This window comes from Pagrus pagrus, assembly GCF_965226575.1.
Source record: "Pagrus pagrus genome assembly, chromosome: 5".
In the NCBI taxonomy this organism is placed as follows: Eukaryota; Metazoa; Chordata; class Actinopteri; order Spariformes; family Sparidae; genus Pagrus; species Pagrus pagrus.
The window spans coordinates 21495080-21513796 of NC_140189.1; the positions used below are offsets into that span (position 1 = coordinate 21495080).

General features: G+C 41.4%; 1 protein-coding gene across 2 annotated transcripts in view; it reads left to right on the plus strand.

Annotated features, from left to right (window-relative positions):
- Positions 1–18717, plus strand: part of gabrb2a (gamma-aminobutyric acid type A receptor subunit beta2a) — a 39315-nt gene that overhangs the window by 5390 nt on the left and 15208 nt on the right. For both annotated transcript variants that reach the window (XM_084353012.1, XM_084353013.1), the window contains exon 4: positions 9730–9950. In XM_084353012.1, the coding sequence (XP_084209138.1) occupies positions 9730–9950 (221 nt within the window). The remainder of the gene's footprint in view (positions 1–9729; positions 9951–18717) is intronic.

Consider the following 18717-nt stretch of genomic DNA (forward strand, 5'->3'; position numbering starts at 1 on the left):
GTGGGCTGTGCTGACTCACTGGGGTTAGTGCAAAATATGGCACAGATATGATATCATGGCCGAGACCCCCTCCCTCCCCATCCCATCCTCCCGTTTATCTTTGCCGTTCAGCGCTGGCATCTCGCTCCATCACTCATCTCCCTCACTTAGCAGCTGAAATTGCATTTGCATAATGCTGTTTGTTTTTGCTGAAATCACAGATCCAGGAACCGAACCCTGGTTACGGTGCATTAAAAAGTGTTCTGCACACAGCCAGTGCAGCTGATTAAATACAAGTGGAGTCTGTTGTCTCAGCGATGCATCAGTGCTGCATAATAACATCTTCAGCATGCATCCATATGTTGAGTACGGCTACAATATACACTTCGAGGCTGGAGTGAGGTAAATGAGTATTTTCACTCCTCGTCTTCTCTCCATCCTGCTTGTTAATTACATGTAAAATACCTGAGGTTGGTGGTTGTTAAGAGGCACTGCCTGTACTATAATACTGCTCTCTGAATGTTAATTAGCTGGCTGTGAATTAAAAGATTTAAACAAACCAGCTGTGGTGGCTTCTGGGATGGAGGAATTAGTGGGGCGTGAGCGTTCCCTTTATTATGATCATTATCCTGACAAGCGCTGGTTTCTTTACATGAGTAAGGGGATCTGACCGTCAGATAACAGTGTGTGTGCGTGTGTGTGCGTGCGTGCGTGTGTGTGTGTGTGGGGGGGGTGATGACCAAAGGGAACGCGATGCGGGCCTCGACGTTATGAGATGCAGCTTCTTGTGTCTGTGAATTAGCAACCATTTTGATCTTGTTTGTCCAAACTGATCCTGTTCCATTTTATTTTCAGCTTGTGGAAAATAAGCTTGTGTTATTTTTACTCAGTGTTGCCATGACAACGCAGCCTTTTTTGGTGGATCTCGGGAAGTCAAGGAAAAGCAAATAAGGCCTCTCTTTTTCTAGGGACTTTTTCAAGGTTTTAAACATTTGTGATCCAGGTGAAGGTTGTTGTTGTGTTTTGTTGATATTTTGCAGTTTATTTTTTCATAAATGCTGACGATGCAAGAGATTTCCTTTAATGTTAATGGCTGTAGTACCTTCAATAGGGCTGCAACTAAAGATTATTATAATGATGGATTCTTCTCAATAAATGGATTCATCTTTTATTCTATAAAATGTCTGAAAATAGTGAAAAAAATCTACCACATTCACCAAATCCAGGGCTGTGGCCTACACAGGTCCTACACCATCCCATAGAAAAAAATACTATTAATTAAGTTCTTTTATTATTTGCATTTTGTTTGTACCTCTAACTGTAGGTTTATTTTCTGTCCATTTTTTGTCCTTACGTGTTTATTTGCTGAACTAAAACCAGTCAAATTTAAATGTCCTACAAGGAGTGTTTCAATTTAATGCTTATCACCGACCTACATAAGCAAAGAAGATCATTAGCAAGAAGTCTAGCTGTTTCTCTGCGGTTATTATAGCTATCTCGATACCTGTCACCAGGTCGGATTCTGACTTATCCAGGTCGGAAAAGTCGTATTTAACTTTCTCCATAAAGGCCACCAACGCTTCCTGTAGAAGTTTTATTGTATTATGTGTAAAAAGGTCTTGAATCAGCCTGTAAAAATCCCAACAATGCAAACTCCCTCCACGTTCCTGAAACACCCCACGACCCTTAGTGTCCTCCAGCGTCGAACAAACCACCTAAAACTCAAACATATTCAGTTTACACATATTAAACACGGAGCTGAAAATGACCACATTTTATAGGCTGGGTCCTGCAGATGTTTTGCACTTTTGCATATTAAATGACTTAAATAGCAGCTGGTCAGGGGAACAGAAAACCAACCCACTGTGACGTGTTATTTTACATAGTAGCTAGAAAAATTATTTTATAAATGACGCTGAAATTTGGCAATGTTTAATTTGAACCAATTACTATTTTATCCCTCTTGCCTCTTAATAATAGAGGAGTGGCCTCACCAAACCGTCATCAAGGACCTAGTGGCGACAAAAGCTGACTGTTGTGTCGCTGCAATACATCCGACAGCCAACTCTCCATACCACGAGGTGGCGGTAGTATTTTACCGTCATTCAAAAAGAGAAACAGGATAAGGAATCGGGACTTTGGACCAACTGTTGTAATGCTAAGCAGCGTTTGTCTTCCACTTTGATACCGCTCTTGCTAATAAAGCAAACTCTCATGCAGATCTAATCAAGAATATGTCTGATAAAATGTTGCAAATGGCAGAGATGACAAATTAGTAAGTTTATTTGTATAGCACCTTTCACAGGTAGTACTTTATGTTAATATTTAAAAAACACAGTTTAAAGGAATGTATTAAAAAGTTATAATAAAATAACATTGACGACACAGCGCGAGGTTAACAGGTTAAAATCACAGCAACAATAAAACATATGAGGGCAGAGAAACATAAACCAGTGTGTCTAATAGAAAATCAACAATAAGGACAAACCGCACTAAACGGGTGAAATCAGAGCTACTACAGCGACAGGCAATCAATCAATCAATCAATCAGTGGAGTAACTGTTATTACAAATCTTTATTCTGTGTCACTTCTTTTCTGTTTCAAGAGTTGCTACAAAAAACATTTTTCATACAGATATATTCACATTTCTTTTAAACATTTCAATAAAATGTAATGCAATAAAAGTCTTTTTGTTGATCCGGCGCAGCTTTGACTCCTGCTCTGTTTGCTCTGCTGAGCTTTCCCCAAAAAAAAAAGAAAAAAAGAAAAAGCTTAAGACAAGAAAGCAGGTTGTCCAGAACAATGTCATTAGTTATGCTGAGTGGACACATGGAGTAACAGATTAATATGGTCAGCAGCAATAATTACAGCACAAGAACAACACTTAATCCTGCAGCTTTCTTACATGCACGCTGGGCTCTCTGTTCAATGTTTAGTCTGCGGTGCCGGGGTTAATTTAAGATAAAACAACGTCAGAAGAGACCCCGAGCTTTAAAAAATAACAGAACCGAACAGATTTGAAAGTGAAACCTGGTGGTGAAAGGTTTAAATACATGCAGTTGCGCAATTCTTTAACATCAGACATTCAAAGCGACACATTTTTAAATGTTTACGCGTAATTTTGTTGAGTTATAATTGATTTACTTGATACCTTTGTGGCTTTTTGAAATTCACTCCCTCAAGCGTAAAATCTATTTTTACTCTGCCCGTTCGTCCTTTGCTTTAATTGTCAACACTTACCCTTCTGGAGTCCCACTGCGAGAGCGAAGCGATGCCAAATTTAAATTGCTGGTAATATTCGTTCATAATGGCCGGTGCGGGGAACAAAAAAGCTGTGCGTCTTGAAACAGAGAGTAAGTTATCCGGCTCCATTAAAAGCCTTTAATGTGCTGATGACTCCCTTAATGATTCTGTCAGGCACTTTCTGCACTGAAGCTAAGTAGCTGAAAAATGAGCAATTGGAAAGAGAGTCATAGAGGCGTCCATGTTGTCACTTCCCTCAGGATGTGTATGTACTCATTCAGAATGCACTAACTCTCCCCCTTGACCCCCAATAGTTAATTTGAAGCCCGAACCTAACGGGACACTGAGAGAGAGAGAGCACAACAAACGAATAAGCTCAGCTTGACCGGTTGATGTGCTGTGGCGTCTCCTCCAGCTTGTAGATGGGAAGCAAACAGACAAGAGGCCGAGATGTCGGCAGACGAGCTTGTTAATGCCCAAACGTCGAGTCGTCTCCTCGTGGCTGCGCTCAGTAGACATTGTTATTATCAGCATATTCTCCTCTGTTTCGACTGGAGCACTCTGCAGCAGGACGCAGATGAAAGCGTTTGCAATATGGTGGACGTCTGTCTGGTCCCGTGAAGCTGAGAGGGAAGCACAGCTGTCACACCAACAGCTCATGGGTGGAATATGTTTTTGAACCCTTGTGTTTTGTGGAAATTGGCTTTAATTTCTCATTGTTTGGGGTCCCACAGAGTGCAAAAGTCAACCTTTATGTATTTTTTTCTTTTGTGCTTTTTAAAACCCAGTATGAACAACAGTTAAAGTTAAATACAAGTTGATTTGTATATATCTTTATTAATATAAATATGATATATGCAGATTAGGGCTGTTGTGATTGACTGAAACTGACGGTAATCGTGATATTTAAAAATGAAACATTAATAATACACATATGATAATATTGTGGAAATGATACATCGCCTCTTAAATGTAATGTGATGTAAAATGTAAATGTCTGCAGAGTGTGCATTTGCCAAAAAAAGAGACAAAACACCAGGAACATTTCCTGTAGACATCGTGATAATATCCTTTTCAAGAATACTATAGACCACGTTAATCGACTATGACTGCCCTAATACAGATTTAACGGCTTCTTCCAGAACGACATGACCGTTGCAGCGTAACAGCGACCTTCGTTGTACGGTCACAGTTTGGTTATGTTTAGGTTAAAATCAAGACAGTTCTTCTGTCACTTCAGTACCTATGTCACCTAAGTAACTTACCTTATGTACATGACGTCACTTCACTGCGTTAGTAAGTTAAAAGAACTCACCGCTGACTTCTGGTTTTACTCTGGACCTGATCAGCGGTCTCCTGAATGAAAATCTGTGAATATTCAATACAACCGTCCATCCCCGACCTCCACCCTAGAGGCTTTTCACGTCGTGTCTTACAACATACGAAAATATCAGTTAAATATTTGACGTATATAGTCATTTTTTTGATAAGGACAGGCCCAATGGGAGTAATTTATCTCCCACAAAGACATCAAATCGGTTGTGTGTAAATACAACATAATCCAAACTAAAAAACGACAGGGAGATGATGTGACCACCATTCATCTATCTTTTCTTTGAGCAGGAAGACCTTGTGTTTCATGATTACGTTTTTAAGATTGTTTTTCACTAAAAACAGATATGTGATCCCAGTGTGTTTTAGTGCAGTTTCAGTTTTTATTTTAAGTTTTAAGAATATTAAGCTGAGTATCGGGATAATATCCTGAATCGCAGTTGTGTCGGACTGGATAATTGTGACATGAAATCTTGAGATGAGATCGTCTCGTGCCTAGATGTGATAAGCTGGTTTCATTTTCGACTGACGAGGACAGGCTCAGTGGATGTTCTTCTGTCGTACTTGTTGACAGAGTACTAGAATCACACCTTGGTGGATAAAAACAAATAAACCAACGTTTTTTTATTAGCATAACCTGTCAGAAGTCAAAACGAAGATATGAGTGAACAGTAGTTCAGTTCAAGGCCCTAGCAAACTCTTCTCCTTCCAAGAATAGCAGGAAATAAACCAAATCTGACCGTCTTCTTATATGTTTTGTCATATAAGAAGACGGATATCCAAAAATACACATTAAGGACCTCCTGCTTTTTTTAAACATCAGTTACAGAAAATGAGAAATGACTACAAATGAAAATGAGAGCGAGTAATGTTGGACACGCCTTTTGAATAACAGCAAACATAAAAGACTCCCACACATGAGTGAAGTGGCAGGTTGGTTTCATTAGAGAACGCAGTAACGTCAGCAGCATATATTGTGTTGACGTCTCTCGTCTATTGGCAGCTCCCTCCCATGTCGGTTGTGACTGCTGATGTGGTTGTAATGGAGGTCTTGTAACAACTGTAGGCTGTCAGATTTCTCAGGGAAACACAAATGTACTCCTCGTCACTGTGTCAGGCTCTTAATGGGGGTTTGTTAGCCCAGAAACATATCAGTGGAGAGACACCGTCACTGTTCAACCAGCCTTGATGTTTTTTAAAGTTAGCCGGGCCTCGTTTGTGTCTTCATCCTGTTTATACATTCACTGCTGTCAGGCTTTTTTCCTTTTTTTCACAAAAATGTTGGTGCTCTCCACAAGATGTCTCCCTCACGGATGCTCACTGTGTGATGTTAATGGAGTTTCTGAGGAGTGCTTGTGACAAGGAGACTGAAGGTCGCTTTGGAGACCGACACTCCAGCATGGGACGGTCTGTCTCTCACAGATCTGCAGCTTTTTTCTTTTTCTTTTTTCTTTTTCTCTTCCGGAAGCTGCAAAATCCTCCTCACCTGCTCCTCTGTCTCAGTCTCCATCTTTTGTGTGTGAACACGTAGCGCCTTCAATGTCTTGTTTATTATTCAGGCATTATTTTTAGAATGCTAAATCAAGGAACGTGCCTTTTATCGTGACCTAATACTTACATTTTGTGTTGACAGATACTTCGATTGGGTTATTTTTATCATCAGTGCTGCCCCATATTGAGAAAAACATGTGTGTAATGCAGCGTTTTTCTGTACATTGTGACATAAATATCAAATATGCACATTTTTTTAGCAGATTTTCTTAAATTTGTAGTTGAAATGATAAAGAAAATTAACATGCAGATCCCAAAATGTACTCCCTAATAAGTTTGACTGTACTAAGAGACAGAGAGTGTGACTGTGTGTATGTGAGTGTGTGTATGCGTGTGTGTGTGTGTGTGTGTGTGTGTGTTAGGGGGAGGCATGTCTATTTTGTGTCCCTCTCTGAGCTCAAGTGAAGTCCAAGCGGAGGTAAGCAGCACCATCTGTGAGGCCGTAATTACGCTGCCATTTTACAGAACAGCCAGGAGGCAGCGTGCAGGCCCAGGTGTTCGCTGTGCATCTCTATACTCTGAAACCTCCGAACGTACACAACGAGGCACTGCACACACAGACACACACACACATATATATATACACACAAAATGAATCCGAGCTCAGGTTACTTAACGAGAGACACATCTGTGTTCACAGAAGACATTTCGACACATGACAGCGGGGAAAGCACAGGTGTTAATTATAAAATGAATGAAGGCTGAATTCCATTTCGCTGCTTCAGTTTCAGGGTCCTGGTGTTGTTCACGCTGGCTCCCTGTCACACTGTCATGGTTTACTGGGACACTTGAATAGAACAGAGCCATTGTTAAAGTTATTAATGACACACATGCTTTTTTCTCCTGTGACGTGAAAATGTTTGCTGTGTCTCAAGTCGCCTTTACTGTGGTGCCATTTTCTGTGCGTAGTATTTTACACAGTATTTCATCTCAAATGTGGTGTGTGGTCAAGTTTCTTCTCTATTTCTTCAATATCTGTTCAGGCTGTTGTTGTTATCGATTTATCCAATATGTAAAATCTGAATAACGTTAAGATCGCCATCCTATAAGGTACCTTGATATCTAACTGGGACCCACTGTCGACCATCTTTAATCCAGCTACGCATTTGAGGGATTATTGCAGAAAATGTGTTTATATTAGAGTGCAGCTCCGACCACGAGATAGTAGTTACCCGAAGCCGACCTGAACTCGTCAGTCGTTCTGAAGCACTGAACTGTTTGCGTCACCCTGTCACACAGTTGTTACCATGGTTACGGGCGAGCACAGTGTCGATGACCGTGGAAACGAATCACTCCACACACGTAAAAAAATATGTATACATTTATTTATTATTCAGTACATCTATGGAGAGAACTTGAAGGCACAGTGTCTGTTTAGCTGATTTTTACACTACACAACCCGAACCTGCACATTTCTAAATTGATCGGGGATCATTAATGCCAACCTGATTTTTCTGGGGGGGTCTCAACTCCAAACAGTTCACAACCACTGCTCTGGTGTGTATCAGGCGATATATCAGAATTTTTCACTCCCTAACATCAGCATCGGTCCCATGAATCGCGTATCAGTCGTGCTCTGCATTTTACTGCCCCCTCTAATGTTAACTATTGAGTGTCTATTATAGGCAGCAGTGGGTGATTTTCCATACTGTAATTTTGCTATTTTGGTCTATTCAGCACACATGACGTCAACAGCACGTCTGTCTGTCCTGGAAGATTGATCCCCCCTCTGTTGTTCTTCCTGACATTTTTCCATTTTTTTCCCTGGTGAAGGAGTTTTTCCTTTTCTGAATTGAGGCTTTAAGAAGAGACAGATTGTGCAGATTGCGAACCCTCTTGAGGCAAATTTGTGATTTGTGATATAGCTATTTAATTGGGCCGTATAAATCAAATTGACTTGTCTAGACTATTGAGTGAGTGCACGAGGAAATAATTTTTGGACACTAAGTAAAATCCTACTGGTGCTCGTTGTCGATCGAAAGATGATGAATTCACTACAGTCTTTTGATAATTAATCATTCATAATCGAAATGCTTTCTGGTTTCAGCCTCTCAAATCTGAGCTGCTTCTCTCTGTTTTAAATCATCATAAATTTAATGTCTTTGGGTTTTCACTTGTTTCAAAAATTGTTTGAGATGTTGACAAACCTTGACCTGGACTCTGGGCAGTTGTGACTAAATTCTACCCTGTTAATGTAAAATACAATTTGAGAGCTATGAATGCAAACATCCAAAAATCCAAAATGTGTGTGTGACACAGCACACACACTCACGCTTGTTACCGTATCCACCAAAATGTCAAAGGATGTTTCACCCCAGTTATATCACAACGCTGTGTGGAGCAAAAGGAAAAATACGGAGAGATTATTGCTAAAAGTCTGTGACACCGCAAAACAGTTTCTGCCTCAAAACAATCAAGTTGCTCAGATTGTTACCACGGGGCTTTAGTTAATATTGTTTGCCTCAGTTTTCTAATTTAGTCAGAGGGATACAGTATCTTCCCCCTCAGATGATTCTTGTGTCGTTCCTTCATCAACATCGTAAACGATGGTCGTGCTGCAGGAGATGCTGTCTCAGTGGGTGAAGTATACCGAGCCTGCAGGCGGCAGCTAACGATCCCAAAGGTGATAGAGACATCCGATCGACAGGCTGATAATGAGACAGAGAGGGAGCGAGTGTGAGACGAAGGTTCAGTGGGAACTCTTGTAAAACAGGATAAGGATGCGGCCGTCCTCGCTTGACTTTTCACTCCTGAAAAAATCAACATGGCAGCAGCTCATGTATTTTTAGATGCCCTTTTTACGCAGTGCTTCGCTCGCGCACACTGCATGCAATGAATGATAAGACTTTAAGAGTGAAAGATTGCTTTGTGGCGTCACACTAATGGGGCTTAGAAACGTAGAAACACGGAGAAGTAACGATGATGGCTGCTCAGAGTAAAAGCTCAAGGGCCTCGTTTCACAGACTGTATTTTTTAATTTGCTTTCCCACTCATCGATTGCACTGCAATACACTGCAACAGAGCAGATCCAACTGCAGTGCTGTGTTTCACTGTGGCTGTGTGGGTGTAAGTCTTTTTTAAGAGTGAGAAGAAGAGGAAAGAGAGAGAGGAGGAGATACAGTTTACTGAGCATGTGTAAAAACAAACTGTACAGTACAGATGCAGGTTTCTCACCCAGGTTAAATCTGGAAATCTCTCTCTGAAATGTCGTAGTTCGGTTGTTTATTGCACAAAAAAAGAGACACCAGATGGAGAAATCCACTGGCCATTTGCATCAGAGGGAGCACTGTCTCTGGAACGAAGAGAGTGGCTTCATCCATTCGAGTGGAAGCAGATATTTTTAGCGTGAGACAATAGCCAGCCAGCTGAGAAAGATCCCCTCTGGTCACGGTCTCAAAGTTAAAGGAGGATAGTTGAATATTAACCCCCCAACCCCTGCCACCATGGCCCCTAGTACAGGCCGTGGCCTTTGGGACCACCAGCGACCTTTTGGCTGACCTTCTCACTATTCAGAGCCTATACAACAAGCTGTGACACATTTGCAGAGTCAGATGTTAGCATTGTGTGACATGATAGTGGAAATAAAGCATATTCATATTCTAACATCCACCTCTGCTCTCCAGGACTACACCTTGACGATGTACTTCCAGCAAGCGTGGCGGGACAAACGTCTGTCGTACTCCGAGATCGCCTACAACCTGACTCTGGATAACCGAGTGGCCGATCAGCTCTGGGTCCCCGACACCTACTTCCTCAACGACAAGAAGTCCTTCGTTCACGGCGTCACCGTCAAGAACAGGATGATCCGTCTCCACCCCGACGGCACGGTGCTTTACGGACTCAGGTGAGTTTTTGACAACTGCCCTTCCCATCGTGTCGTGACTGTCAGTGGATTGATTGCGATGCACAATGAAGTGATGTGATTGTATCAGATACATCATGTCTGATTTTTAATGAAGGATGCAATGTACAGTTAAAGGATGATTCTGTTTTTTTTTAATTTACAACTTGGGTCAGCTGAGATCTCTCAACTTATCTGCTATCATATGACAATGACTGGGTAACGGCCAGTGTATCAGCACTTTCAGTGTAGCCAGTGAATATCTGGATATTGGATATCTGAGCCAAGACTTCCTCTTATGTGCACTGGCCACTGTTACAGTCCAGTTAGCAAACTCAGATGTGAGACAAAATATATGGCTGATCTTTTTAAACAGATATCTTCATGTGAATGTAAATTAAAAAAAAAGCTAATTAAAAGCTTGTCAGACGATAGCTGGTGGGTTGGAGATTGCATTCCACCTCTTTTGCTCTCCACACCGACTGTTTACCTGTATTCATCCAAAGTCTGCTCAAAGGTGATTGATCATTACTACTCCGACTACAAACATAAACCAGAATGCTTCCAATACCTGAATCTTGTCCCTTGCCAACAGATTCTGCCTTCATATGCAGATACCTGTTTATAGAGAATGCTAAAAATAATCCAGGATACACGCTGTTAAAACAAATCCTCAGGTTAATATAACTTCCTAGATGTGTTGTAAACATCCATCACAGATAAGTGCCTGGCCTCTGAATTCAAGTTTGTTTGACTATTTTACTTACATTATACTTATTTTGACAATAGTACTGTTGGCACACAGTTTTCCCAAGCAACAAGGGACAATTATAGACATTTCAAGTGTGCTCAACTAAGAAAGCATTTTAGGTCAGAGGTTTTGTTGCCAAAGAGCTGGGACAGCCCAGGGGGTTTCAAGGTAATTCTGACATGATTAACAAGATTGGAAAAAAGAAACAGCAAGGCAGGTTTATTTGTGCAGCAACTTTTTTTAAGAAAGCAATGCAGTTTAAAGTCTTCAGCATATGACGATAAAGCTGTGGTCACGCTTTACAATAAGGGTACAGATCATATACTTTAACGTACTACAAGAAGTTTTTTACTGGTTATGAAACAGTCTCAATTCAAAATCATATGAAACGGCACCTTTATTTTTCTTTTGTAAAGTCAGGAATATTGATAACTTTAGCTTCTACTATCACTGAGCTGCTGAATGTGTTATCTGTTGTCGAATCAAATCCTCAGGCGAGCCAGATTACGATTTTTATGACAGCAGGCGGTTGTGCTCATACTGCTTTTGTCCACAGGGGCCGCCAGAATCAACAGAAATTAAAGTTCCTTGTAGACGCTTTAAGTAACGCTTAACTAATGTATGACTCATGATGATCTGATGAACTAATGTGGGACGGATCATGAGTTCCTGTTGCTCACCATTAACAAATGATCAAGTCACAAAGAGTTTATGTGATTAGATTGCATGTAATAGAGCATCAGATAAGGAATATAAATTCACACTTTACTTATTAGGCCCTACATGAATTGATAAGTGATCAATCAGCTTGATTTCAGTACTGTATTCAAGTGTATTTATGTATTTACATCTATTATGTAAATATTTGCATCTGACAAGGAGTTTGATTAAAAATATAGAAAATTATAGTAATATATCGTCATATTTTTTTACAAGAAATGGTTCTGTAGGTGAATAATTTGATCGCATATCAATGAATGAAGCAACTGTGAATTAACGCTTCCTGCAGGCATTAAATCATCATGAGTCATGCATTAGATAAGCATTACATAAGTATATGATTTGTACTCTTAAGTGTTACCAAAATGCATTAAGACAAAGTTTTACACACAGCAATACAAAAAGACACGTTTAAACAGTAAAAAGAAGAGTAAAATAAAAGAGGAGATAAAAATTGAATACAACAGATAAAACAGGAGAGAAAAAGACTGCGCAGTAACATTTCTTTGAATCAGTCGTCCCATATTTAACTTAACAAAAGGATCAGAAACATTTGTAACATCTATTTAAAAGAATATTCAGGGTTATTGTAGACAAACCAAAACGAAACATGTAAGACACATGAGACCTGAGACTGTTTGGGGTCACTAAGGGTCCTTTTTTAGGCGTAAATGGTCACAAGCCAGAATGATTGGAAACCGGTGGTTTAGATAATCTGCTGTTGTCACCATGTTCTCAGGTCTCAGTGCTGACTTCACTGTTTTCGTTGCTGATTGGAAGTATGACCACTGCTCTGAAAATAAGACGCAAGTTGCGATAAAGCAGAGATGTCCGTTAACATCTATGTGTAGAATGAGGTATGGGCCTTCATGTTTAAGCCCTTCAAGTCCCCTGATGATCATCAGTATCAATAATTGACCGGTCGTGATCAATAATAAAGCAGGGTGGCACAAACAGCCGAACTGAGTCTGATTGTGCAGGATGGTTCAACCCATCTACAAGACATCTCTTTGTGGTGTTGGACTGTGATGCCTCTGAGGAGACTGTCATCCATAATTGATAACTCATAATCAATAATGTAGCAGTTCAATACAAACACTGAATCTGTATTTGTACTGATGCTGCGATATTTGACTTCACAGGCTAGCACAGCCCGTCCATCACTGTGCTGCTGCCTCCTCTGATCTGTCACCTCCTCTTCGTGTGTGTGTGTGTGTGTGTGTGTGTGTGTGTGTGTGTGTGTTTGTGTGTGTGTGTAAATGATCTCAGATTAGTGTCTGTGTTTAAAGGATGAGATTATTGTTGCTAATTCAAGATGTTGCAGCATTCAGTCATTCTCTCTCTAGACTGAGATGCCCTTCTTGCGCAAAGACTGCTTAAAAAATTTAAGTATCTGCACTGCACCAGATTATTCATCGCTACGTTTTGTTTCAACAGTCCAGAAATGTAATTTATAACGCTCTGACTCAATTATATAAGCCTAACACATATCTTTGCATAACAGCCAAAAAGCAATGGAGGCTCGCAGAACGTTGTTGTAAATTTTGAGGGTGTGCGTGCAGCAGAGAGATGTGGTTGTTACCTCAGATACGTTGTCCTTGTCAGTGCTGGTGCCTCCCGGCTCCTCCATTATTTGGTTCGTGGGTTTGGTCCAGGTTTTATTTGATGCTAGCAAGTCCAGACACAAGCTTCTGTCAGAGTCAGCCCGGCCAGATGCCGGTGTGCGCTCTGAGCACACTGACACATACCTGTAGAGACGGGCCGGCTGGTTGCAACAGCAGGGCTTTAGTGGATGTGGAGGAGATGGCTAACTGAGAGGAGACTCCGAGCCCTCAATGGGAGAACAGGTTGTGTGTGAACACACGTCCTGCCAGGGTGTCTGAGTGCATGAATGTTTGGCTATGAATTCATTTGCGTCAAAGTTCAGCCGTGGTGGAAGTAGTATTTAGATCCTTTAGTTAAGTGCAAGTAGCAATACCACAAAGTGCTCTCTCCAGTCCTGCACTATACAAGACTTTCATGATACCAGAACTTCAACACAACGCTAGTGTTAAAAAGAAACATCTTTTAATACCACAACACAAAGAAAAAAAGTCCTGGTCTCAGATAAGAGGATACGTTTTTTTCTTTTTTGTTAAAGTCCTGCACATATTGCTGGTACAGTCAAAATCACTGAACACATCCCAACATATTTGTAAAAATGTTAATATCTGTGCAACCTTGGTTTGAAAATCTGATAATAGATCTGTGTTGTTTTACTTTTTAGTACTATTAAAAGTGGGGTATACTATTATACTGCAGAATGACTCTGTGAGACTTATATTATTATGTATCATATTATTTTGTTGTCACTTTGATTTTTATTGATGTTTTGGGTGTCAGTGTGGAGTTATATTATCTACTTTACAAACTATATTCTATAAGTTGATCATGTTTTATTTGTAGAATCCTAATTTACAAAGCACAGCTGTGGTTGAGTTAACAGCACAACGTTTCCCTCTGAAAGTGGAACAAAACAGAAGCACTCACAGTAGAAGTACCTGTATTAAAGCACAGTCCTTCAGTAAATGTCAGTCTGTTCTCACTCCTGATGCATCAGATCCAGCAGCCTGGTCAGTTGCCCTACACCAGAAACACCACTTTTAGCATTTTGAATAGAAAAGTCTTTAGCGGCAGAGATGGAGGTTGTATGGCAGGTATCAGATTTGACTGGTGATTCTATACATGCAGTTTTTTGTCCCAGTGACCATTGAAAGTGAAGTCCTGACTTCCTCCTCGTTCATTTAGATAGGAGCCTGGTCTTGTTAGCCCCAAATAACTGCCTGGGGCCGTTGCCAAGATGGATGCCAAGTGGCAAAACTTGCCTAAAAGGCATTCCTTATCATTCCTTTTCTGTCTACGCTTCTAAGTTTGACACTGTAGTAACTCCTCGAGCATCATTTCTGGAAGCACCCCTGTAGTGCTGTAGTATAAAGAGCAAGAAAAGTCCAAGTCAGAGGGTGGTCGGGGTGGGTCATACACAGGAATAACCCGCAGGAGACCAGGGTTTGCATCCCATGTGCGACCGAGTGTCAACAATGAGTTATTTATAAGTTATGTTGCGTAAGTAAGTTAGCTTGCATGAATGACCTGAAGAAAGTTTTATCATAAGTGATGTGACTGAGCGTTATTTTAACACAAAGCAGGTTAAGGACAGTCCAAAACTCAAATGTCATAATTTGTGAAATGTTTCTTAGCAAGCTTTATTTTTAAAGTCTTAATGGATGTTGCAACTTGTTGCATTATTAAAATTGTCCTATATGAATAATCTTGCAATGGATTTAAACATCTTTACCACAGAGAAGTCAGGTATATGTAAGTCTATAGACGCCAAGAGGCTTCCTTCTACATGTTTCAGCCATTGACATACCTGAAAAGTCTGTTTCAGTGTTAACCAGGTCATTCATGTGAATCACTCGTGGTGAATGTGTCTATCAAAACTTTTGTTAACTTTTTATTTTGGTAGAGAAAATTAACAAGCATTGTTACTCTCGTCATGTTTGGACTTTCCATCAAGGCCACTGACCAAGCTGCCGTATTTGACAAGTTGGTATAGTTACTTTCCACCACTGAAGGTCAGATTGTTTTACAATGCGTTAACTATCCATGTATTACTATGTGAAGCATTAAAATATCTCAGTTATTCTGCTTTGTTTAATCCTATCAGAAGCATTTGTCAAGCAACAGATTTTACATGTCAAAGTCAGTTTACTCTAAATGACTCAGTCACAGTGTATCGTCCTCTGTGGCTCTTAGGGGATAAGTTCACCCAGGAATTAATATTCATCCTTACCCTCATGCCTCATGCAAAGTCAGATGACGTTTTGTAGTCCACAAAACGTTTCTGGAGCTTCACAGCAAAACAGAGTTGCAGCATTCTCCTAAACAACTTAAGTAGATGTGGACTTGTTTTAAAACATGAACTAAAAAAAAAATTAAAATTACTCCATACAGGTCGTCCAACTGAATCAAAGTCTCTGGAAGCTCAGAGATCCCAAACTGATTTGAAAAAACAATATTTACACCCTCGACCTTGCACGTATAGCCCCCTTCGGACAGGGTGCATGCTAACGCTTTCAGTTTAGCAGCTACAGTGAAGATTTTGGCTCATCAAAGAGTGAAAACAAATTATTTTTAAATCCATTTGGGATCTCACAGCTTCCAGAGACTTGGATTATCCCGGGAGAGCCGTATTGAGCCATTTTATGTTTTCTGAGATGTTTTTTTGTTTTAAAAAGTCCCCAGCCACTTCAGTAGTTTTGGAGAATGCTGCAACACTGTTTTGTTGTGAAGCTCCAGAAATGTTTTGTTTATTACAAAACTTCGCCCAACTTGGAAAGATCATGACTGAAATTGTATTTTTGTGCGAACCTATCCTTAACGGAGCAAATCTGAGAAGTGAACCCTTGATGATGTCATAGTGATGTCACCACGCTTGGAGGCTCCATAATTCGGGACATGAAGATTGAAAACATTAATTTTTTACCCCATTTTTATCGCCTCTAATGAAAAGATGCTATCCAGTTGCATCATGGGAAATGTAGGAACCAGAGACTAGAGAATGCACTGCTTCGATTTTAGACGTTATTTTTTAAAATGTGTGTAAATCTTTATGGAGATTTAATAACAAATCACAGGAGGACAACTTTAATCTATAGCAGAGATGCTATGTATCTATCTACTCATCTTAACGAGGGAATTATTCAATAACACACGTTCAAAATCAATTTCCCTGCATTGTCCTGTGGCTTATTTGCCTTCTTTCTAACCTCGAACATGAGTAAATATGTCACACTCTAAGATATAATGTTGTCTCACTAAATCCTTGCATAATAAGTAAACATATTATTGGCCTTAAAGGTGAACATGGATTTGTGCTGAACTAACTGAAATTAGCTAACACTGCACCTGGGGAACACTGATAGATTAGAGTGTTTAGTTTGCAGGAGGCGTTGGATACGTGTGTAGGATCTGTGTCTACCGGTGGGTGTGTGGGAGTGGGCGAGTGTTATTTTTGGGGCGCATGCGGAGGAGGAAGGGTGAGCGAGGGTGCTGTTTACTCCGTATTCCCTGGATGTGTAGTGCATCCCAATCCTGCTAGATCCTGGTCGTCAATTACCAGGAGGAGCAGAAAATTGCAACAGTGCTCACAACTGTCACTTTAGAGCCCGGTCTGACTCTCGGGGAGAGGTAGTCTGATCTAATTACCCGGCCCCTGAAAAGGCTCAGCCAATAACACAGATACCACCCAGACTGCTGGGAAACACACACGGAAAAACACACACACACACACACACACACACACACGCACACACACACACACACTCCACTTTCATTTTATGCAGGAAAGGAGGGAAGACATTCGGTGCAGGTCTCCTGATGCATGTCGCTCAAAATTCACAGAGAGGGATCGAGAAAAGAGGGAGAGCCAGAGAGAGAGAGAGAGGAAGAGACATGAAGGTCAGACTTCATTCAAAATGGAGAAATTGTTAGGATTCTCCCTCCTCCCTCCCTCCCTTCACTCTCCTCTCCCCCCCTCCCTCCTCACTCTCACTCTCTCTCTGTGAATATTGTTACTCCTTTTGTGAGAGGACATATCCTTGTGCTATGGAGACTGACGTCCTCTTTTGTCAGGGCGAGGAGTGTTCCACTCTGCAGCTCAATAGATGACATCGCATGGCCAGGAGGAGAAAGCTGCTGAGTGGAGGGAGAGAGGGATTTAAATAAGCCTTTTTTTCTGTCAATACGATCAATGTGGGCTTAGCATCGCCTTCAAAGTTATCTATCTCTCTCTCAAACAACTGATCAGGCAGGATGGTTTGGTATGTTGTATGTGTGCACTTTGAAATCGAGAAACCTCCCCTTTGATTTGGCACACACACACACACACACACACACACACACACACACGCACACACGCTGGACTCTTTTCGTTGCAGACATTTTATTTTCAAATTTGGCAACAGTGCCTGAGCAGGGAGAGACAATCCTGCGTGCCATGTTTCCACAGCTCAACACGGCCTCTCTCTTTCCAAAATGGAGGAAGCTTCTCCATCTTAATTTAACTTCTAACTCCATTACAGTGTCCATGCAATAATGTGTCAGTTTAATTAAAGGATGCACTGGTTTGTAACCTGCTCGCGCAAAAAATCTCTCTCTCTACATTCGGTTGTTCTCTGCTGTGACGCTCCCTCGAAATGAGATTCTGTCTGGGAATTCGTGGTGGTTGTGTTATGTCCGTAAACAAGGTCATTTGGAATAAAGGTGCACAGGCTGCCTTAGGGGGGGTCCACACACATACACATACACAAATACACACGCGCGAGCACGCACGCACGCACACACACACACAGCCTGGGCTGAACTGTGAGGGAACATGCACAAGAGGAAAAAAAAAACAAAACAGCCTTTTTTTAGAGCTCCATGTCCTATTAGCTCCGACGCAGAGCAAATGTAGCGTGTTTGAATCTGCGTGATCTGTTAGAGCGTGGCCTCTCCTCCGGCAGGTTGGGATGAGAGAGAGAGGGACCGGCCCTGATGTTGATGAAGAGCAAACAAGCCTGTGCTGCTTCATGATCACTGCTGCTGCTGCTGCTGCTGCAGAGGTCCACGGCAGACTCTCGCTGCAGCGGAGATGACGAGGAGGAGGAGGAGAATGCGAAGACGGGGAGGGAATCCTGCAGAGAAATCCTCATCCGTCTCTCCTCCTCCCTCGTTATTAGCTGTTTATTAATTGTTAGCGTGGGTTTTGGCCATGCTAGCAAGGCCAGGGGATGCAGAAGCGTCTCTTGATCAGCGACGCCGAGTCTCACACAAAAAAGCTCCGAGACTTGTGCTGATGATGTAGGTGGGCTATAAATAGGCTGTTATTTTTACCCCTGCCATTTTGGCCTCATTTCCGCTTTTCCCCTGCGCTTCCTCTGCCACCGTGATGATTTAGTGGTGGTGATGGCGATGATGGTGAGCGATGATTGACTGGCTGGTGAACACAACATCCCAGTAAGTTGTGGTCATAAAAGGGGTAAACTAGGACAGAAATAAGACTCCCGTGTTAATCCCCCAGTGCACCATGGCCCTGCTAACTGGCTCTTATATAAGAGCCCAGAGAGCAAGTAAAAGGAGGCAGAGAGAGAGACAGAGAGCCTGAGAGTGTGAGAGAGAAAGACTGTGTGTCTCCACATCTCAAAAAATGAAATCCTAAACTTGCCAGGCTGGGCCCAGGGGAGCTGCAAGTCTTATGTAGAAGGATTTCAAATAAAC